The sequence below is a fragment of the Salmo salar genome, chromosome 09 (genome assembly GCF_965601325.2).
Source record: "Salmo salar chromosome 09, fSalSal1, whole genome shotgun sequence".
NCBI classification, from domain to species: Eukaryota; Metazoa; Chordata; class Actinopteri; order Salmoniformes; family Salmonidae; genus Salmo; species Salmo salar.
Window position 1 is genome coordinate 127995514 of NC_138299.1, and position 24266 is coordinate 128019779.

The following is a 24266-nucleotide window of genomic DNA, read 5'->3' on the forward strand; positions in this document are numbered from 1 at the left end:
CCTCATGAGAAAACACTTGAGAGAGTTTAGTGCTAATGAGCTGTGAGTCAGTCATTGGGAGAGCAGGGCTGTTAATGACGCTCTCACACACAATCTCTCACACACAGACACACACAAACTTGGGGATTCTACATGAGTATCATCAGCATGCTGTTCACACACACTCTTTCCTTTGCTAATAGGAACGGAGTGACACACACGTTTGAACTGTGTGGCTGCCTGGGTTGGCAGATATATGGTGGTTCTAAGATTCTGTGGTGGGTAGCAAGATTACTGACTCATGTAAGAACCGTCTGTCACACTAAACAAAAGCAAGGGTCGTATTCATTAAGGGCACACTGTGACAAAACTTTTTGCAACGGAAACAAGAAGTGTTTATTTTTGGACAAATTCAGGTAGTCTCTCCTTGTTTCAGTCCGTTTTCCATTAGGTGCCTAATGAACAGGGTTGGGTAGGTTACTTTGTAAATGTAATCTGTTACAGTTGCTAGTTACCTGTCCAAAATTGTAATCAGTAACGTAACTTTTGGACAACCCAAACTCAGTAACGTAATCTGATAACAATACTTTTAGATTACTTTTTTTTAAATTATTAAGAGGCTTTTGAGGAAGACAAACATGTAGGTTACCAATTGAATGACATCTATTGCAGGATAAATCAATGTTAAAGTTTACATAGTTGGCCATATGGATGTTACATTTTACTTTATGGGTTGGTTATGTAGGCTTCTTCTAACCCATCACTTTCTACTACAGTACATATAATAATACAATTAAATTATATCCTTAGATAAAAATCTAAGTCTATCAGAATTCCTGTCATTCCAATAAATGTTATACCCCTTGAGCTTCAAGAATAGGACTTGGAAATATGAACGTATAGAAGAGCCAAATTGTTTTACCTGAGCATGAAATTAAGGACTTATTAGCCAGCCCTATGATTTTGTTCTTAATGGAGGACTGATTGGTCTCATTGATTCGAGTTGAAAAATAAATGCTGTGCTCATGGAATGGCGTGCTTTGATCAATATTTAAAAAAAAATCTATTGCTAACATGCATTGGTCAAAACTGAAGTCACATTGTCAAAACTCTTCACACAGTCAGTGAAACAGAAGTGTATGTGGACCAAACTAAATAATTTTTCATTGCTTTCACACAAAATGCATTCAATGACCACATTCTCCAAAATCCATGAACCCTTTTCTCATTCATACTCCACCACCTGCAAAACTATATATTTGTAACACGTTTTCAAATGCTAACACACTGTTTCCAAAAATGTTAAAAACAAATTCAAAACAGAATGATGGCAAATGTCGTGCATTTCTGCAGTAACCAGATTGAAACATATAGAACATCTCAGCAGGATATTTAATCATTCCTAACACAGCTGATTGCAATTTCAGCTGGAAGTCTACCCAAGTGTCCTGTTTTTAGTCTCGTTACCAAACAGACAAAAGAGGACGGCTTCGGAATGATTTAGCTTGGAAACATGGATCAAGGAAGACAGGTTGGTGGGGAAAGAAGAGTGGCAGGGAGAGGGAGAACGCGTGGAGGACAAAGGAGAGGAAGACCAAGAGCGGTGGTCTCTGATGAGAAAAGGGCCAAAATTATTGACCATGTTGTAAACCATGGTCTCTCTTTGAGAGAGGCCGGTTTAAGGGTGCAACCAAATCTGCAGCGTTCAACAGTTGCATCAATAGCACAAATTTTCCGGCAAAACAACAGGTGAGATGTGCATCCTTCAATGATAATTTAACTACATATTACAGTACAGTATGTTCACATTTTTACATGTACTGACATTTTGAAATATATTGACTGTTTTGTGTTTTTCAGTAGGATCCAAAGGTTGCCTCCCACAGGAAGGAGAGGCAGAATATTATCAGACGGCAGGAAATTGCCATTGTTGACATGGTAATTGGCAACAATGCAATAAAACTGCGGGAAATTCGGGACAGAGTGCTGGGAGACATGATCACTTTTAGGAATGTGAATACGGTCAGCACAACAACAATTGCCAGAGTCCTAGAGAAACATAAAATAAGGATGAAGCAGTTGTACACTGTACTCTTTGAGAGAAACGGTGAACATGTAAAGAACTCCAGTATCAATATGTCTGTTCAATAACCAAACAGAGTACATACACAGCTATGCATAATGTAAAGTACTGTAAAACTGTGGATTTACTGTATTTTAGAGAGTAATTGAGATGGAAGCCAGGCAAACTGAAAATACATTCATCTTTGAGGATGAAGCAGGATCCCACCTGGCATAAACATGCCGCAGGGGAAGAAATGGGATAGGACAGAGAGCAACCGTGGATGTCCCAGGCCAGAGAGGAGCTAACATTACAATGTGTGCAGCACTGTTCAATGAATGAAATGCAGGAGAGAGAGAGAACTAGATCCCTCAATGTACTGTACATTAATGGTGATTATACTATACATGTTGATGAGAACTAGAACCCTCACAGTACTGTACAGTAATGGTGATTATACTATACATGTTGATGAGAACTAGAACCCTCACAGTACTGTACAGTAATGGTGATTATACTATACATGTTTTTTTGTTGTAATTATTACTGCAGCCCTGGAATTTCTGGAATTCGTTTTGTTTCTAATTTTATTTTTCACAACTAAATTACTATATGCGAAGATATAGAAAAAAGAAAGGCTATTGAAGCAAATTTCAGATTAATTGTTGTTCCATATACTTTAGTACAGTCAAAGTGATAAGGTGTTATTCTTATTTTATAATGAAATACTTATTTATATGAAAAACCATTCTAACTTCAAAGAGAAAAGTTCCTCATTTATGTAATGCTCCCTGTTAGTGTTTTTTAGGTCACTGTGTTATGAGTGACAATGTATGCTTTCTGAGTGAGAATTGATGCCAGTGTTATGGTCGATCAAGCTTATTTTGAGACATGTATGAAGTGTTTTGGTGGTTTGAGTGAGTTTTGGAGGTGAGATTCACTGTTTGTCCAAGATGCATGTTGGTAATGCAGACTGTGTGAAGAGTTTTGAAGAAGTGGCTTCAGTATTGACCGATGCTTGCTAGCATTTGAAGAATACTGTAAGTGATATCCGTATCGCCGTAGACTACACCACTGCTGTCATCCTTACCTTTAAGGTTTTATTCAAATTGGATAATCTTTGGATGCCGACAGCAGTCATACTTTTGGAAGACATAGCTTGGACTGTAGCCTACAGCAGCCTTTTCCCGCGATCCATCAAACACGTTTGGTGTGTCGTCATCCTGGTCTCTGATTTGTGGTCAGACTCGCTCAGGTGGAACAAACTTCAATGTGCGCCTTTTTTCATTACTGATTTGAATGTCATTGAGAAAACAGAAGTGTCAATAATTTTTATCTCTCGCAAACATCCTTTCTGAATGTGAAAGAAATCATCTAGTTTTTCAAAAGTATCTTAATCTGATTACAATATGTTTGCTGGTAACGTAACAGATTACAGTTACCGTTTTTTGTTGTAATCTGTTACTCCACCACCCCTGCTAATGAATATGACCAACGTGTCCTGGACTGGAGTCAACATGGCATGCTTAGCTTTACCTTCTCTCACCTTCAAATGCTTTTGTCACAGCTTTTTTTTCTCTTCAGTGATTTTTTTTCTCTCTCCAAATATGGTGAATTATTAATGGAATAAAGCAGCATGAAAGAGACTGTCACGGTCCAGTCAAGTCATGTGTGCGTGAGGAACCTTGAGCCTCCAGTGATTGAGTATCTGTTTGTAGCTGAGCATTAATGTATATTTTGTTGTGGCCTTTACATACAACAACAAAGCTAGAATGTGACAAGTGGACATATTGGCAACAGGCTTTAGCAAGTAGAGATAGTGAAAAGCAAAGAAGACAAGAAAGAGGGAAAAGAACATGAAAGAAGAGAGATGAGACATGCGGATGACCCAACAATATACACTTCAGCTACTACAGCCACTGAAATGACTGCAACACTTAGCAAAAAGTTGCAGTTAGTTTTAGAGTGGGTGGCAAGGAATAAGTTAGCCCTAAATATTTATAAAACTAAAAGCATTGTATTTGGGACAAACACTCACTAAACCCTAAACCTCAACTAAATCTTGTAATAAATAATGTGGAAATTGAGCAAGTTGAGATGACTAAACTGCTTGGAATTACCCTGGATTGTAAACTGTCATGGTCAAAACATGTTGATACATTAGTAGCTAAGATGAGGAGAAGTCTGTCCATAATAAAGCGATGCTCTGCCTTTTTAACAGCACTATCAACAAGGCAGGTTCCACAGGCCCTAGTTTAGTCGCACCTTGACTACTGTTCAGTCGTGTGGTCAGGTGCCACCATAAAGGACTTAGGAAACTTGCAATTGGCTCAGAACAGGGCAGCACAGCTGGCCCTTGGATGTACACAGAGAGCTAATATTTATAATTTGCATGTCAATCTCTCCTGGCTCAAAGTGGAGGAGAGATTGACTTCATCACTGCTTGTATTTATGAGAGGTATTGACATGTTGAATGCACCGAGCTGTCTGTTTGAACTACTGGCACACAGCTCGGACACCCATGCATACCCCACAATACATGCCACAAGAGGTCTCTTCACAGTCCCCAAGTCCAGAACAGACTATGGGAGGCACACAGTACTACATAGAGCCATGATTATGTGGAACTCTATTCCATATCAAGTAACTGATGCAAGCAGTAAAATTTGATTTAAGAAACAGATTAAAAAACACCTTATGGAACAGCGGGGACTGTGAAGCAACACAAACATAGGCACAGACACATTCATACACACACACACACATGATAACATATGCACTATACACACACATACGCATGGATTTAGTACTGTAGATATGTGGTAGTGGTGGAGTAGGGGTCTGAGGGCACACAGTGTGTTGTGAAATCTGTGAATGTATTGTAATGTTTTAAAAATTGTATAAACTGCCTTAATTTTACTGGACCCCAGGAAGAGTAGCTGCTACCTTGGCAGCAGCTAATGGGGATCTATAATAAATACAAATACAAATAGAAGAAAGTGAGATTTGAGAGTTTAGGCAGGTAGTTCAGCACCTTGTGAACTATCCAAAGTTTAGACTGAGCCCCCTTACATTATATAAATATAGAACTGCCGTATAACATTGCACTTTCTGCTACTGTTGGTTTTGCAGCCTAAGCAGGAAAAGTTGTGATAAAGATCCAGGTGTTAATAATGGACAAAGGGAGAATCCTCTGAGCCAATGGTGATGGCCGTTACAGAATAGTGAGGATACAGGCTGCGTCTCGAATGACACCCTATTCCCTATGTAGTGGACTACTTTTTACCAGAAGTAGTGTTTGTAAAGGGTGTAGTTAGTGGACAGTAAAGAGCTCTGGTCAAAAGGAGTGCACTATGGAGGAAGAGTTGTCATTTCAGATGCATCTATAATATACAGTGGTTTATATACAATGAATATTGAGTCTGAAATTGTCATTTTATTTCCCATGTCATCTAGTCATTTTCCCTCTCCTCTTTGTGTTGTCAGTTTTTCACAGACCCCTGTGCCAGCAGCCCCTGTTTCCATGGCAACTGTAGCCGCAGTGGTGAGGGCGAGGCTTACACCTGCGAGTGCAGCAAGGGGTACAAGGGGGAGAAGTGTGAGCAAGCCACCTTGGACCCTTTGGACCCGCTGCCTGTCTCCAATTGGGACCCTGCCACACCCCCTGCCCCCGAACAGGCCACACCCGCCATGCCCACAACCTCCCCTCAGCCCTCCCAGCCAACCATGGTGTCCACTACAACACAGGCCCCTCCCACGCTGCAGCCGTGGCAGCCTAAGGCTGGACAGAGACTCTTGGTGGTGCAGTGGGAGAAAGAACAGGTCAGAGATGAATGCTACCTGTACTCTATTTGTCACAACAGACCAGCTGATCAGCTAGCTAGGCTCAGAGTTCACAGAACTTCTTTATTTGTCTTATAAAAGAATGACATTTACCCTCTTGCTGCCTCATGTGTGTATTCTTGTGTGTGTGTATGTTTGTGTGTGTGTGTGTGTGTGTGTGTGTGTGTGTGTGTGTGTGTGTGTGTGTGTGTGTGTGTGTGTGTGTGTGTGTGTGTGTGTGTGTGTGTGTGTGTGTGTGTGTGTGTCTCTGTGTGTTCATGCATGTGTGCGCATGTGTGAACGTTTCTGTGACTGTGTATGCGTGTCTCTGTGTGTCCATGCATGTGTATGTATGTGTGTGTGAGTTCCTGTTGCAGGTGACAGAGGGACTGCATTGTGTGAGTCCTGAGCTGTGTGAGCTGACCTCTGGAACTCTGACTCTCTCTCTAGAGGTGCCTGAGGAGACTGCCATCAAGTAAGAGTACTGGTACTTTCCTGTGTGTGTGTGCGTGTGTGTGTCTCTGTGTGTGTATATATATGTTTGTGTGTGTGTGTGTGTGTGTTTGCATAGTGCTCTCCCTCTCTCCCCTGTGTGCACCAAATCTTCCTTTCCCTCTATCCCTCTCTCCCCTGTTTATCCGAACATCTTCCTCTCTCCCTCTCTCTCCTGTTTATCCTAACCTCTCTCTCTCTCCCTTGTTTATCCTAACCTCTCCCTCTCTCCCCTGTTTATCCTAACCTCTCCCTCTCTCTCCTGTTTATCCTAACCTCTCTCTCTCTCCCTTGTTTATCCTAACCTCTCCCTCTCTCCCCTGTTTATCCTAACCTCTCTCTCTCCCCCTGTTTATCCTAACCTCTCCCTCTCTCTCCTGTTTATCCTAACCTCTCTCTCTCTCCCTTGTTTATCCTAAACTCTCCCTCTCTCCCCTGTTTATCCTAACCTCTCTCTCTCTCCCCTGTTTATCCTAACCTCTGTCTCTCCCCCTGTTTATCCTAACCTCTCCCTCTCTCCCCTGTTTATCCTAACCTCTCCCTCTCTCCCCTGTTTATCCTAACCTCTCTCTCTCTCCCCTGTTTATCCTAACCTCTGTCTCTCCCCCTGTTTATCCTAACCTCTCCCTCTCTCCCCTGTTTATCCTAACCTCTCCCTCTCTCCCCTGTTTATCCTAACCTCTCCCTCTCTCCCCTGTTTATCCTAACCTCTCCCTCTCTCCCCTGTTTATCCTAACCTCTTCCTCTCTCCCTCTCTCCCCTGTTTATCCTAACCTCTCTCTCTCTCCCTTGTTTATCCTAACCTCTCTCTCTCTCCCCTGTTTATCCTAACCTCTCTCTCTCCCCCTGTTTATCATAACCTCTCCCTCTCTCCCCTGTTTATCCTCACCTCTCCCTCTCTCCCCTGTTTATCCTAACCTCTCTCTCTCTCCCCTGTTTATCCTAACCTCTCTCTCTCTCCCCTGTTTATCCTAACCTCTCCCTCTCTCTCCTGTTTATCCTAACCTCTCCCTCTCTCTCCTGTTTATCCTAACCTCTCCCTCTCTCCCCTGTTTATCCTAACCTCTCCCTCTCTCTCCTGTTTATCCTAACCTCTCTCTCTCTCCCTTGTTTATCCTAACCTCTCCCTCTCTCCCCTGTTTATCCTAACCTCTCTCTCTCTCCCCTGTTTATCCTAACCTCTGTCTCTCCCCCTGTTTATCCTAACCTCTCCCTCTCTCCCCTGTTTATCCTAACCTCTCCCTCTCTCCCCTGTTTATCCTAACCTCTCTCTCTCTCCCCTGTTTATCCTAACCTCTGTCTCTCCCCCTGTTTATCCTAACCTCTCCCTCTCTCCCCTGTTTATCCTAACCTCTCCCTCTCTCCCCTGTTTATCCTAACCTCTCCCTCTCTCCCCTGTTTATCCTAACCTCTCCCTCTCTCCCCTGTTTATCCTAACCTCTTCCTCTCTCCCTCTCTCCCCTGTTTATCCTAACCTCTCTCTCTCTCCCTTGTTTATCCTAACCTCTCTCTCTCTCCCCTGTTTATCCTAACCTCTCTCTCTCCCCCTGTTTATCATAACCTCTCCCTCTCTCCCCTGTTTATCCTCACCTCTCCCTCTCTCCCCTGTTTATCCTAACCTCTCTCTCTCTCCCCTGTTTATCCTAACCTCTCTCTCTCTCCCCTGTTTATCCTAACCTCTCCCTCTCTCTCCTGTTTATCCTAACCTCTCCCTCTCTCTCCTGTTTATCCTAACCTCTCCCTCTCTCCCCTGTTTATCCTAACCTCTCCCTCTCTCCCCTGTTTATCCTAACCTCTCCCTCTCTCTCTCTCTCCTGTTTATCCTAACCTCTCCCTCTCTCTCTCTCTCCCCTGTTTATCCTAACCTCTCCCTCTCTCTCCTGTTTATCCTAACCTCTCCCTCTCTCCCCTGTTTATCCTAACCTCTCCCTCTCTCTCTCTCTCCCCTGTTTATCCTAACCTCTCCCTCTCTCCCCTGTTTATCCTAACGTCTCTCTCTCTCCCCTGTTTATCCTAACCTCTCTCTCTCCCCCTGTTTATCCTAACCTCTCCCTCTCTCTCCTGTTTATCCTAACCTCTCCCTCTCTCCCCTGTTTATCCTAACCTCTCCCTCTCTCCCCTGTTTATCCTAACCTCTCCCTCTCTCCCCTGTTTATCCTAACCTCTCTCTCTCTCCCCTGTTTATCCTAACCTCTCTCTCTCTCCCCTGTTTATCCTAACCTCTCCCTCTCTCCCCTGTTTATCCTAACCTCTCCCTCTCTCCCTCTCTCTCCTGTTTATCCTAACCTCTCCCTCTCTCTCCTGTTTATCCTAACCTCTCCCTCTCTCCCCTGTTTATCCTAACCTCTCCCTCTCTCCCTCTCTCCCCTGTTTATCCTAACCTCTCCCTCTCTCTCCTGTTTATCCTAACCTCTCCCTCTCTCCCCCGTTTATCCTAACCTCTCCCTCTCTCTCCTGTTTATCCTAACCTCTCTCTCTCTCCCCTGTTTATCCTAACCTCTCCCTCTCTCTCCTGTTTATCCTAACCTCTCCCTCTCTCCCCCGCTTATCCTAACCTCTCCCTCTCTCTCTCTCTCCCCTGTTTATCCTAACCTCTCTCTCTCTCCCATGTTTATCCTAACCTCTCCCTCTCTCCCCTGTTTATCCTAACCTCTCCCTCTCTCCCCCGTTTATCCTAACCTCTCCCTCTCTCCCCTGTTTATCCTAACCTCTCTCTCTCTCCCATGTTTATCCTAACCTCTCCCTCTCTCCCATGTTTATCCTAACCTCTCCCTCTCTCTCCTGTTTATCCTAACCTCTCCCTCTCTCTCCTGTTTATCCTAACCTCTCCCTCTCTCCCCCGTTTATCCTAACCTCTCCCTCTCTCCCCTGTTTATTCTAACCTCTCCCTCTCTCCCCTGTTTATCCTAACCTCTCCCTCTCTCCCCTGTTTATCCTAACCTCTCCCTCTCTCCCATGTTTATCCTAACCTCTCCCTCTCTCCCCTGTTTATCCTAACCTCTCTCTCTCTCCCCTGTTTATCCTAACCTCTCCCTCCCTCCCCTGTTTATCCTAACCTCTCCCTCTCTCCCATGTTTATCCTAACCTCTCCCTCTCTCTCCTGTTTATCCTAACCTCTCCCTCTCTCCCCTGTTTATCCTAACCTCTCCCTCTCTCCCCTGTTTATCCTAACCTCTCCCTCTCTCCCTCTCTCCCTCTCTCCCCTGTTTATCCTAATCTCTCCCTCTCTCCCATGTTTATCCTAACCTCTCCCTCTCTCTCCTGTTTATCCTAACCTCTCCCTCTCTCTCCTGTTTATCCTAACCTCTCCCTCTCTCCCCTGTTTATCCTAACCTCTCCCTCTCTCCCTCTCTCCCCTGTTTATCCTAACCTCTTCCTCTCTCTCCTGTTTATCCTAACCTCTCTCTCTCTCCCCTGTTTATCCTAACCTCTCCATCTCTCCCCTGTTTATCCTAACCTCTCCCTCTCTCTCTCTCTCTCTCCCCTGTTTATCCTAACCTCTTCCTCTCTCTCCTGTTTATCCTAACCTCTCTCTCTCTCCCTCTCTCCCCTGTTTATCCTAACCTCTCCCTCTCTCTCTCTCCCCTGTTTATCCTAACCTCTTCCTCTCTCTCCTGTTTATCCTAACCTCTCTCTCTCTCCCTCTCTCTCCTGTTTATCCTAACCTCTCTCTCTCTCCCTCTCTCCCCTGTTTATCCTAACCTCTCTCTCTCTCCCCTGTTTATCCTAACCTCTCCCTCTCTCCCCTGTTTATCCTAACCTCTCCCTCTCTCTCCTGTTTATCCTAACCTCTCCCTCTCTCCCCTGTTTATCCTAACCTCTCCCTCTCTCCCCTGTTTATCCTAACCTCTCCCTCTCTCCCCTGTTTATCCTAACCTCTCCCTCTCTCCCCTGTTTATCCTAACCTCTTCCTCTCTCTCCTGTTTATCCTAACCTCTCTCTCTCTCCCTCTCTCCCCTGTTTATCCTAACCTCTCCCTGTCTCCCAAGTGAACTGTAGTTCTGCATAAAACCACACTGGAGACTGCACTACATCTGTCTTCCCTTGAGATCATTGTCTTATGATTATCGTCCTGTGTCATTTACATGGAACTTGCAGTCTTTCATTATTTAGTCAGCAACCCGATGGTAGCAAATTACCTCCATTGTGTTGCCCAAGTATTGTGCCTGACTGCAATGTGTTCTGATTTAAGCAAGCATCCTAAATGTCCTTTATTGGTCATGCATAGTGGTAGATGTCCCTTTACAGTGTGTCATTATGAATGACGGGAGAGTGGAGACATAAGAGGTCTTTATCAGCAAAACAGTGTCCGCTCTTGGCTGCAGGCAAATATAGTTTTTGTGTTGTGTTGGTGTGCTGTCTAATTACTGGGGCGGCAGGGTAGCCTAGTGGTTGGGCTAGTAACCGAAAGGTTGCAAGTTCAAATCCCCGAGCTGACAAGGTACAAATCTGTCGTTCTGCCCCTGAACAAGGCAGTTAACCCACCGTTCCTAGGCTGTCATTGAAAATTAGAATTTGTTCTTAACTGACTTACCTAGTTTAAATAAAGGTAAAAAAAAACTACCAAAAAACTGATGGCGCCTGCGCTTGTGCAAGCTCACATGCAGACACACACACAGACACAAACTGAAAGTGACATCAATTTAGGAATGCTAATGAGAAAGAGGCTGAATGGAAGATGGCTACAGAGAGTGAGAGAGAGAGAGAGGGAGAGAGATTGCTTGTTTACTTACTTCAAATTGTAGTCATCACATACACAATTATATAAGGTGCAGTGAAATGCTTGCGTGCTAGCTCCCTCAACAATGCAGCACAATAATCACTGTCAATAGTAAAAAAAGTCTAATAAAAAAGAACAAGTTGTCAGGTCTGTGCAGGGAGTCAGCCAGGGTTAGCTGTTCAGCAGTCTGATGGCCTGGTGGTAGAAGCTGTCTCGGAGCCTGTTGGTTCGAGAACCGATGCTTCGATACTGCTTGCCAGATTGTAACAGAGTGAACAGTCCATGGCTCGGGTAACTGAGTCCTTGGTGATCTTCCAGGCCTTCCTCCGGTACTGCCTGGTGTAAATGTCCTGGAGGGCGGAGAGCTCGCCCCCCAGTGATGTATTGGGCCGTCCGCACCACCCTCTATAGAGCCTTGCGGTTGAAGGCGGTGCAGTTGCAATACCAGGTGGTGATACAGCCGGTCAAGATGCTCTCGATGGTGCAGCTATAGAACTTCTTGAGGATCTGAGGGCCCATGCGAAATTTCTTCAACCACCTGAGGTTGAAGAGGCACTGTTGCGCCTTCTCCAGCACGGTGTCGGTGTAATTGGTCCATTTCAGGTCCTCTGTGATGTGCGCTCCGAAATTGGTGAAATTGGTGACCCTCTCGGCTGCACCCCCATCAATTTTATTGGAAACAAATGATTTTTCAAGTTTGTTTTTCATCAATGAGGACCCCCAAGAATTTTGTGGATTGAACGCGGGATAATCGATTTCCTAATGGAAAATGTAGAATAACGAGCATGTAAAAGCTTTTTAATAATTAAAGTTGGGCTGTCAAATGATTTAACTTATGAATCGAGTTCATGGCATTAGTTAATCGCGATTTGCTCATATGTGGCTCTAAATGAATATTTCTCCATTTAAAAAGCAGTGCAGAGTTACAGGCATATTATGCTTTGATTGTAAGGGACGGAAACACAAAAGGATCTACATCAGAATGTTTAAATAGCATTTTCACCATATACAACACAAATGTCACTGTAACATACAGCTATTAATGCTTCCAATGTTTAAGTAGGCCTACTCCCTCTTATCAATGTTCTGGAAGTTTAGCACTTGCTCACAGCACACACACACGCTATTTTAAAATGGCCCGCGACATGCACACGAATCCGCTGCAGAAAGAAAAAATATAACTCTGGTAAATTGGGCATACCTTTTACATGATTTTGGCTAGAGGCACACGGTCTTCAGCAGTGTTAATGCACAAGCATTGACTGTAGCTGTGTTCCATGTTGTGTTCTGTGCTTAAAAGGGTCTGTTACTAAAACATGTGTTCTTGAAAGTTTCCATGCGGTGAAGAAATGGAGACATGATTTATGGTGTAAAAACATGTACAACGATACACATGTTTTGCATAACTTTGACAGCCCTAGTTTAAAGACACCTTATTTGCTTTAAACCAGTCGTCTAAATTTGTTTAATTACGAATTCATTTTAACGATCAATTTCTGACCATCTTTATCAGACAGAAAGATGTTGGTGTCATCAGCAAACAATATAAAATGTACAATCAATCAAAATTTCAATTAACATAAATTAAAAAAGCTATGGCCCAAGGATCAAACTTTGAGGAACTCCACAGGGCATGTTCTTGAACTCCGATACTGTGCTGTTCCACAAAACAAACTGTTTCCTATAAACCAAGTAGCTGTTAAACCAGTCGAGGTCTCTATTTCGAAGCCCATAAGTTTGTAATTTATGCAACAACAAACAAATTGTCAGCGGTATCGAAGGCTTTTGAAAGGTCAATGCTTTCTTATTTACTTATGTGTGTGTGTTTTATTTATCTGTGAGTGACTCAGCCAGTGGGAAGAGTCTGGAAGTGTAGCTGGTCTTGTGTTGAATTAGAGTGCATCTGCTTTGCTGACACTGTCTGTCTGTGCAGAAAGACTCTCTCTTCCAGTAATTGGCCCAAAGTCAGATGAGTAATGGCCCTTGACCACAGCAGTCATAACTCTACTCCCTGGCCTTCAGGGCTGTACGTACAGTCACCACAGTGAGCAGTATAGTACCTCCACTGAGACAGACAGGACCAGGCATTACTTATGTCCACCATCCCATCCTACTAGCACGGGGTTTTGTGTGTTTTATAAAAACGTATACAGTTCCTTCAGAAGGTATTCATACCCCTTGACTTATTTCCCATTTTGTTGTGTTCTCACGCATCTACACACAATATCCCATAAGGACAAAGTGAAAGCAGATTTATTGAAATTGAAATACAGAAATATCTACTTTACATAAGTGTTCACACCCCTGAGTCGATACTTTGCCGGCGATAACAGCTTTGAGTAATTTTTGGGTATGTTTGTATCAGCTTTGCACATCTGGATTTGTGGATTTTCTCCCATTCTTCCTTGCAGATTTTCTCAAGCTCTGTTAAGTTAGATGGGGAGTGGCAGTGAACAGCAATTTTCACAGATTTCTAGGCTTTGACTCAAGGACTTTCACATTCTTGATCTAAAGCCATTCCAGCATTGCTTGGGCTGTATGCTTGGGGTCAAATCTTCACCCCCAATCCAAGGTTGTTTGCTCTCTGAAGCAGGTTTTCATCAAGGATTTGCTTGTATTTGGCTCCATTAATTGTTCTCTCTACCCTTACCAGTCTCCCAGCCCCTGCTGCTGAAAAGCAACCCCATAGCATGATGCTGCCACCACCATGTTTCACTGTAGGAATGGTGTTAGATGGGTGCTGAGCTGTGCCTGTTTTTTCCCAGACATACCGCTTTGCATTCAGGCCAAAGAGTTCCATTTTTGTCTCATCAGACCACAGAATCTTTTGCCTTATGATCTCAGAGTTCTTCACGTGTGTTTTTGCAAACTCCAGGTGTGTTATGTGGCTTCATTCTGGCCACTTTCCCATAAAGCCCAGATTGTTGAAGTGCTGTAGAGACTGTTGTCCTTCTAGCAGGTTCTCCCATCTCAGCCAAGGAACTCTGTAGATCTGTTAGAGTGGTCATTGGGTCTTTCTTGCATGGTTGCTTAGTTTGGTCGGACAACCAGCTCTAGGCAGAGTCTGGGTAGTTTCACATTCTTTCAATTTCCCAATGATGGAGACCACTGTGCTCTTGGAAACTTTCAACACTCTTGAAATTGTTTCCCAGATATATTCCTCATCACAATTCTATCTCTGAGCTCTACGGACAGTTTCTTGGACTTCATGGTATAGTTTCTGCTCTGACATGCACTGTCAACTGTGGACCCTTCTATAGACGTGTATGTTCCATTCTATATCATGGCCAAACAATTTTATTGGCCACGGGTGGACTCCATCTCAAGGATGATCAAAGAAATTGGATGCACCTGAGTTCAATTTGGAGTGTCATAGCAAAGGTGTGTGAATACTTATGTTAGTTAGATATTTCTGTATATAATTTTTTTTAATCAATTAGCTAAAATGTAAAAAAAAAAAAAAAAAAGGTTTTCTCTTGGTTATGATGGGGTGTGTAGATGGGTGAGAATTCTTTTTTCTGTCTGTAACAGAACAAGATGTGGAATAAATCAAGGGGTATGAATACTTTCTGAAAGCACTGTAGCAGGCTCCTCCCCCCTCCCCTTTCTCTCCCTCTCTCTTCAGGATTGTGGTGAATGTGAGTGGAGCTCCCGTCCTGTGGCGTGTTGGCGAGGATGGCTTCCAGCATTCCTCCTTGGTGGACGGGACCATCATGTGGTTCCAGCAGGTCTCAGATGGACTGGTGGTTCCTGACCACTCCCTCCCCCTGGGACACAACTACTTCCTCAGTAAGTAGGAAGCACTTCCACAACTACAATAATACTGCTACAAAAAACAATATGGATTCGGGAGGTGGGGGTGGGGGGGTTGGCTAAACATGGTTTCCGGGTGGGGAGGGAGGATGCGGGCGGGTAGATGGGGGGGTATCTTTGTATGCATTTCCTTGATAGTGTTTGTACCTGTACCCCCCCCCCCCCCCCCCAATAAAAAAAAAACATTTACTAAATTATAAGTTGGTCACAAACAAAAAAATAATATGGAGGAAGGAACTTTCTCCTGTTCTCTCCTCCTGTCCATCTTGTGGGAAACCTAGACACATGTAGCAAGCACTTGTATACCTACCACTGGTGCATATGTTTTTGGTAAGAGATTACAATCTCCTAAGAAATGAATCCAGTAGCACATCTGATGGTATAGTGCATAAGACACAATGACTTCATCAGTAAGGCCACTCCTCCATCTCAATTTACTTACTTAATAATCCTACTTGTTCCCATGTGTGTGTTATAGCACTATCACTTCCATTTGTCCAAACCTGTCATTGGTGCATACTGTATTTTGGGTTATAGATGGCTATCTTCAACTCCAAGGGAATGGATCCTTGCATAACACATATAGTGATAAAAGTGCATATTATACATATTTATACTTAGAACATACGTGCAGTTAATTGGTATAAGGTTCCTCAAAGTCAGAGCCATGAATAGGATAGTATGGTATTCCATCATGTTTTCAATATTAACATTCACATTCTCTGCAGTGTTCCGAGTTGTCTGGATCAGTAATTTGCATGAAATGTCAATCAAGAACACAATATCCATAAAATCCATAAACAGTATGATAATGGCTCATTTGTATGGGGCAAGCGCACATGAACACTTGGCTCTGGAATTCAGGTTTGTTATCTTTCTGCATATTTTATCGCTAAGTCTTTCTATTTTCAATGAGGAATGTTACAGTAGCGTATGCCCTGAGGGTTCGGTAGATTCCAGCAGGTGTGGCGTTATAATTGGTGTCCTACCCTTTAGTGAATTTTGTACTTGACCCCTGTGCGTGGCCTCCATAACAACACAGCTTTGTTATGTCTCAGCTTGTCTGTCCACTGACCGTGTGCTGGCTGGAGACACTCCGCCTGAGATCCTGCGGCTCTGTCTGAGGAGATGGTGTTTGTGGGGGGAAACATCAAGAGAGAGGGGGGGAGAAGAGAGAGATATAGAGGGAGGATGAGGGGGAGTGAAGGACGGGAGAGAGGAGAGGAAGGGGAGAGAGAATTAAAGAGAGCGAAAGAGAAAGAGTTGTTTTTCTGTCATCGTGTTTGGTTGTTTACCACTCTGGATAATAAATGAGTCACGTCCTTGAGAGCAAGACTGCTGTGGAGCTGTGTTTATGTCTGCTTGTGTGCATCCCACATAATCTGCCTCACATGCAAAAACATGCACTTCCCACTCGTGCATGGATGTGAAGCATGTACGTACATGAGACAGATGGTGTGAATGAAATACTGATGGTGGCATACAGAGTGGACTGTAAAAATATACATGATTCAACGCACAATTGTAAGGCAACCTACTGCAATAGGAGTAAACTCACAACGAAAAGTTTGGGTGTGAAAATTTTGTTGAGCAAACACAATTCTATTGAATCTTTTTTTATTACAGTGGGCGCGTTTAATGCAACGTTTAACCAGGGAGCTCAATTCAGATTTTTCTTTCTCACTAATTGGTCTTTTGACCAATCAGTTCACCACTGAAAAAGATCTGATGTGAAAAGATCTGATGTGATTGGTCAAAAGACCAATTAGTGAAAAAAATATCAGAATTGGGTTGCCTGTCTAAACGCAGCGTGTGTGTGACTGCATGCGAGTGCTGCATCCAAGAGGAGCAGTGACTGTGCATTTGTGAGCTTGTGTTGTGAGGAACAGACGTCATTGGGCTGACCTAACTAGAAAATGGTGAGGTGTTAGGGGACCAGCTTGTACAGACTCCTGATTGGCTGCAGGGCTTTGCTGTGGCAATGACTTATCCTGGCTGTGCTCACACCTCATTGGCTCAGAGTAGGTTCCTAACAATGGCTGTTAATCTTCACTTTGAGTCTATTTTTAAATGGATGCTTCTGTTTTGATTCATATTTGCTCACATGGCCTTTTCTTCAACATTTCTCTAATAGTTGGTCTCTGAGGAATCCATTTTTCTTTTGCAGTGGCAGCTAGAGGTGTCTTTTCCAGGCAATGATCCATATGCAACCCCTCCTAGAACATTTGTCAAACATAAGGTGTTCTGGTCAATGTTGCGCACAATGATGTTCATTTTCTGTTAGTTTAAACATAATCTTCTTTGCAGGGAACCATCACTTCTCTCTGCACATAGCCTCTGTACCTAAGTCCTTGTCGACCCCCCAACCACCATTTTCTCTCTAGTTAAATAGGCAGTTTGTTCAATATTGCTCACATGTAGTCAGCCTTTTCATATTTATCAAGGTGAATCAGCTAGGACCTTAGAATAACTGTTTTTTTAATTATCTAGTTTTTGCTCTGTCCCGTTGTAGGTGTGTTGCGCATGGGCGCCCCCAGTGGCTCGGAGGTCACCCTGCGTCTCAATCTGACAGTGAAGGCCAGCAGCTGTGTGGAGCCTGGCAGCCGCTTCAGCGACCCACAATGCTCTGGGAAGGGGAAGTGCATCACTCAGCCCTCTGTGGTAAGAGGTCAGGGATCAGATATGTGATGTCAGCTGCCCTTGAGTTGGTGAATCAGTCCCTTGTCTTTGGGCTTGATCCTGTGAAAAATATTTCAAGGCTTAACATGTCCCTTTCAATATTCAGAAAACAGGTTTTCCCCTCAATATACTGGAAGGTAATTGCTGTAATTCAGCAGAATATTGTAAGATTACGACACTATTGTCTTGATGATACACTATGCGGTAACATAGCAACAGGACACTGAGAGGAGAAAAAGATAAGCAAGACAGAATAAAGACCATGCCTTATTGCCAGAAAGGTATTGTGGGATGGAGACAGAGTTCTTAAGTCCTGCATCCCTACTACTCCCTGGGGCTCCCGCTCTCGCCAGGTCCCTAGGGGCGTCACTGTTAGCAGACTGATCACTGCTGCACAGAGGAGTAGAGAGAGGAAATGGAGAGAACAAAAGTGAAGAGTAAAAGAAAAGAAAGGGAGAGGAGAGAAGAGAGGAAGGGAGGGAGAGGAGAGGGGAGAGAGGAGGCGCGTGCTAGACTGAGGGCCTGCTAACTCTTTCCCTCCCCCCTACAGGTGCATTGTTACAGGGTGATTTAGCACACCGCACTATGGGGAGCTGGGTAGAAAAGGGCATCGGTGGGGTGTAGAGGACTAACAACAGAGAATCGCAAAGCCCCATGTAGCCCCAGTAATCAGAACCATCCCAGTGATATATAAAGTGTTTTGAGTCAGTATGTGACAGTGACCCCGTGTCCCCTCTGACCTCTAGAGCACCTTCTTCTGTGAGTGTGAGGATGGTTACTCTGGGATATTCTGTGAGGAGTTTGATGCCTGCCACCTCAGGCCCTGCCAGAACTACGCCATCTGTAGTGACCTGAGGCAGGGGGACAAGGGCCGTAACTTCACTTGTATCTGCCCTCCAGGTAACTACTGTGTGTTGTGTGTGTGTGTGTGTGTGTGTGTGTGTGTGTGTGTGTGTGTGTGTGTGTGTGTGTGTGTGTGTGTGTGTGTGTGTGTGTGTGTGTGTGTGTGTGTGTGTGTGTGTGTGTGTGTGTGTGTGTGTGTGTGTGTGTGTGTGTGTGTGTGTGTGTGTGTGGTCTGTCTGTCTGTCTGTCTGTCTGTCTGTCTGTCTGTCTGTCTGTATATGCGTATGAGCGTGCATCACAGGAGGCTGCTGAGAAGAGAACGGCTCATAATAATGGCCGGAACGGTGCAAATGGAATGGCATCAAACACTTGCAAACCATGTGTTTGATGTATTTGACACCATTCCACCTATTCCGCTCAAGCCATTACAAGCCCGCTCTCCCCAACCTCATGTGGAATGCATGCCTGTGTGTGTGTGAGTGTCTCCAAACGAAATAGGGAATGCAGAGAAGAATGCAACCTTTCAACTTATCAACTAGATATATTTGGCGCCTGGACCAGTGAGTGCAGCTCTGATCTACCTGAGAGGTTAATTACCTTGTTATAGAAGCAGTGGCTGTTGTTGATGGCCAGTCACATCTTATTAGAGAAGGGTGATTACAGGACTGTGGTGGTATGTCTGCCTGCCTGATAGACTGAGGGCAGTGGGTTCTCACAGGCTCATCCAGAGCAATGTGGAGGCCGCACTACGTGATTGATGTTAATTGGCTTGATGGGTAGTAAGGTTGGAGGTAATTGGCTAGATTCAGGACTTGTTGACTTGTTCTTGGAAGAGTGAGGGTTCTGTTTTGAATTGACCTAATGAGTTAATGAAGATAGACAGTCATGGGGAAGTGTGCGACGTAGGGTGACCAGTGTCAAATGTGTGTGTGTGATGCGTCCGTGCATGCTTGTTATAGTGGTAGTTGGATGGTTTGCATGTCAATGCGTTAGAGTTGCGTGTGTATATTTGGCTCCTGTGTGTGTTCAGGTTTAATGCTATGTGACACTGTGTTTCGTCTGTGTGCTCCAGGGTTCCAGGGTGATCTTTGCCAGTTGCAGGTGGACCACTGCCTGTCTCAGCCCTGCAGGAACGGGGCTACCTGCTCCAGCAGCCTGGCTGGACCCAGGTGCTACTGCCCTGAGGGTAGGTACTTTATCATAAGTCTGCCCTGAGGGTAGGTACTTTATCATAAGTCTGCCCTGAGGGTAGGTACTTTATCATAAGTCTGCCCTGAAGGTAGGTACTTTATCATAAGTCTGCCCTGAGGGTAGGTACTTTATCATAAGTCTGCCCTGAGGGTAGGTACTTTATCATAAGTCTGCCCTGAGGGTAGGTACTTTATCATAAGTCTGCCCTGAGGGTAGGTACTTTATCATAAGTCTGCCCTGAGGGTAGGTACTTTAACATAAGTCTGCCCTGAGGGTAGGTACTTTATCATAAGTCTGCCCTGAGGGTAGGTACTTTATCATAAGTCTGCCCTGAGGGTAGGTACTTTATCATAAGTCTGCCCTGAGGGTAGGTAGTTTATCATAAGTCTGCCCTGAAAGTAGGTACTTTATCATAAGTCTGCCCTGAGGGTAGGTGCTTTATCATAGGTCTGCCCTGAGGGTAGGTACTTTATCATAAGTCTGCCCTGAGGGTAGGTACTTTATCATAAGTCTGCCCTGAGGGTAGGTACTTTATCATAAGTCTGCCCTGAGGGTAGGTACTTTATCATAAGTCTGCCCTGAGGGTAGGTACTTTATCATAAGTCTGCCCTGAGGGTAGTAGGTACCCCAGTACCAATAGCACAGCAATACTCTGAGTGCAGAACAACTCTTGCCATAACATAACATGTACAGATCCACAGCAATGCACAATAGCGAGGATGTACTGCACAATACCACGTTGTTAATCAGTTTTATTTTCAGATCCTCATTAGCTGGTTGTGTGTGTGTTGGACTGTCCTGGTTCTAGGCGTGTGTCTGGTGTTCTTGTGTGCGTGTGTGGTGTGTATATGCGTCAGTGTGTGTGCATGTGAGTCTGAATGTGTGTGTGAGGCTATCATGGTAGCGCTGCTGTTAGTTTCTGTGTCTGCTCTGTGTTTATCTGTGCCAGCCCGTTGCTTAATTTAAACCTTCCTCCACTAGTCTAATTAGTCCTCCTGGCCCTAACGACCTCCTCTCAGCCCCACATGGGAAATCTACGCTAGCCCGCTAAAACTAAATTCTGCCAAACACAGCACTCCTAAATAAGGGCATGCCAATCCACGCTTTTTATGTACACACACACACACACACACACACACACACACACACACACACACACACACACACACACACACACACACACACACACACACACACACACACACACACACACACACACACACACACACAGACACACACACACACACACACACACACACACACACACACACACACACTCCCATGGAAAACCATCCTGGAACAATCCTCTTCGAACAGATCAACAGAGGTAGAAATGTACAACCTGATCCAGAAAATATGGTACATTGCAGGTACAATTCCCTGCGGTCACTGAGTTCTGATTCACAGTCCTGCTAGCAACGCAACTCGGATTAAATTATTCATCTTACACTGTTGGACTAGCGCCAATGCCGACCAGAATTTTTTATCCATCCACAGCAGTTTTTTTCCTTTGGTTGTTTTCGCAGAGAGATTGTGGTTATGGTGCAACAATGGGGGCGGAAACTGCTTCAGCACTTTTTAATTAGTACGACAAGGAGTTGTGTGTGTGCGTGTTTGTGTGTGTGTGTGTGTGTGAGAGAGAGCGCCTCAAAATCTTTAACAGGCTCGTTAGGTAATCCTGCCGTTTGAAGCCTTTCTACTGGATTTCAAGGCAATTAGCCAATCACATTCTCCAGTGAGCATGTGACTGCAGGTCAACACAATCAGCCAGTGGAGGGTGGTGAGGAAGGAACCTCTCACCTCTACCTCTGTTTATACACAACACACTGGGAGTGGGAGCAGACAGCTCCACACTGCAGACTCCAAGCTGTAGTCTCCAAGCCGCAGACTCCTGTCCACCTGATTCCCATCCAGTCATGAGAGACTGAGCAGGAGAGACATAAAGAATGTGTTAGGGTTCACGGTTGTTGTTGTTTTGTTGTTGTTGTTTTCTTGCAGGTGAATGTGAGGGCAAAAGTACAGTACCAGTCTAAAGTTTGGACACACCTACTCATTCAAGGATTTTCTTAATTTTTGTATATTTTCTACATTGTAGAATAATAGTGAAGACATCAAAACCAAGAAATAACACATATGGATTCATGTAGTAACCAAAAAAGTGTTATAAAATATATTTTTATTTGTTTATTCTTCAAAGTAGCCACCCTTTGACTTGATGACAGCTTTGCACACTCTTGGCATTCTCTCAAACAGCTTCACCTGGAATGTTTTTCCAACAGTCTTGAAGGAGTTCCCACATATGCTGAGCACATGTTGGCTGCTTTTCCTTCACTCTGCGGTCCAACTCATCCCAAACCATCTCAATTGGGTTGAGGTTAGGTGATTGTGGAGGCCAGATCATCTGATGTAGCACTCCATCACTCTCCTTTTGGTCAAATAGCCCTTACAAAGCCTGGAGGTGTGTTGGGTCACTGTCCTGTTGAAAAACAAATGATATTCCCACTAAGTGCAAACCAAGTGTGCCTTGAATTCTAAATAAATCACCAACATTGTCATCAGCAGAGCACCCACACACCATCACACCTCCTCCTCCATGCGTCACGGTGGAAACTACACATGCAGAGATCATCCGTTCACCTACTCTGCGTCTCACAAAGACATGGCAGTTGGAACCAAAAATCTCAAATTTGGACTCATCAGACCGAAGGACAGATTTCCACTGGTCTAATGTCCATTGCTCATGTTTCTTGGCCCAAGCAAGTCTCTTCTTCTTATTGCTGTCCTTTAGTAATGGTTTCTTTGCAGCAATTCGACCATGAAGGCCTGATTCACGCTGTATCCTCTGAACAGTTGATGTTGAGATGTGTCTGTTACTTGAACTCTGCGAAACATTTATTTGGGCTGCAATTTCTGAGGCTGGTAACTCTAATGAACTTATCCTCTGCAGCAGAAGTAACTCTGGGTCTTCCTTTCCTGTGGCAGTCCCTATGAGAGCCAGTTTCATCATAGCACTTAACGGTTTAGCAACTGCACTTGAAGAAACTTTAAAAGTTCTTGATATTTTCCGGATTTACTGACCATAATGTCTTAAAGTAATGATGGACTGTCATTTCTCTTTGCTTATTTGGGTTGTTCTTGCCATAATATGGACTTGGTCTTTTACCTAATAGGGCTATCTTCTGTATACCACCCCTACCTTGTCACAACACAACTGATTGGCTCAAACGCATTAAGAAGGAAAGCAATTTGACAAATTAACATTTAACAAGGCACATCTGTTAATTGAAATGCATTCCAGGTGACTACCTCATGAAGCTGGTTGAGGGAATGCCAAGAGTGTGCAAAGCTGTCATCAAGGCAAAGGGTGGCTACTTTGATGAATCTCAAATATAAAATATATTTTGATATGTTTAGTACTTTTTCTGTTACTACATGATTCCATATGTGTTATTTCATAGTTTTGATATCTTCACTATTATTCTAAAACTTTTGAAACTGGTGCTGTATATCATAGTTCTACAAAGCAGGATTATGGAGTTAGTGTCATGCCTGCTCCCGCTCCCCCTCTCTGGCGCTCGAGGGCGCCAGGATGCCCCTCATTACGTACACCTGTCACCATCATTACGCGCATCAGCGCTTCATTGGACTCACCTGGAATCCATCACTTTATTGATTGCCTCCTCTATATCTGTTTATTCCTCAGTTTGATCCCCATGTCAGCGTTAATGTCATTATGTTTCCCCTGTCCAGACGCTGTCCGTGTTTTGTTTCATATCTGTTATTTATTAAATATTCACTCCCTGTACTTGTTTCTCGTCTCCCAGCGTCTGTCCTCACAGATAGCCAGTTAACCTTTCAATATATTCTGATATAACTTTTTATTTTGTAGAATGATAAGCTTGAAATGGGATGGTCTAATTGATTTAACAAACGAATAGACATATCTAAGTTTACCTTTTTTATTTAATTATAAAATCAGTAGTTATTTCTGGTTGCTTATCAAAGTTAGCTGGCTAATTCATTTATCCTGCTTTGTAGCATACCCCTCAGTGCTAGGTACAGAGAAGTTGTGTTGTATGGCATCTCCTTGTTTAACACACAGCAAAAGCTGTGTGTTGTACTGTTGTTTCTTTACCTTTTTACCTTTCCTTTTGGACTAGACGGTCTCTCTTCTTTATTTGGAGAAGAAGTGACAAGTATATTTACTCTAGCTACTCTCTTTTAACTATCACTGGAGACACATGAAGTGAAGAGCTTTCATAAGAATTTGGTTTCTTTTTTTAAAGCATTCTCCCAATGTGCACAGGCACCCATGCATGCACGCACGCACGCACATACACACACACACACACACACACACACACACACACACACACACACACACACACACACACACACACACACACACACACACACACACACACACACACACACACACACACACACACACACACACACAGAAACCTATTTCTGTCAGCTGTTCCCAGTGTTGTATAACTGCCTACCCACACACACATAAATCAGACCAAGTTTATTTAGCACAGATCTTCTCGGCGGAAGTTATCACGCTGTGTATAAAACAAAGTGATGGATGACAGCAGACGACAACAATAGCAGAGGAAATCACGGCTTATGATCACGAAATGCCACTGCTGAAGGCAAATA

At 43.9% G+C, this 24266-nt stretch overlaps 1 protein-coding gene across 1 annotated transcript in view; it reads left to right on the top strand.

Moving 5' to 3' along the window:
- LOC100380637 (delta and Notch-like epidermal growth factor-related receptor) overlaps positions 1-24266 on the top strand; it is a 72931-nt gene that overhangs the window by 34788 nt on the left and 13877 nt on the right. The window contains exons 2-7 of the mRNA XM_014213856.3: positions 5528-5863; positions 6241-6338; positions 14701-14864; positions 17401-17549; positions 18314-18467; positions 19483-19596. Coding sequence (XP_014069331.1) covers positions 5528-5863; positions 6241-6338; positions 14701-14864; positions 17401-17549; positions 18314-18467; positions 19483-19596 — 1015 coding nt within the window. The remainder of the gene's footprint in view (positions 1-5527; positions 5864-6240; positions 6339-14700; positions 14865-17400; positions 17550-18313; positions 18468-19482; positions 19597-24266) is intronic.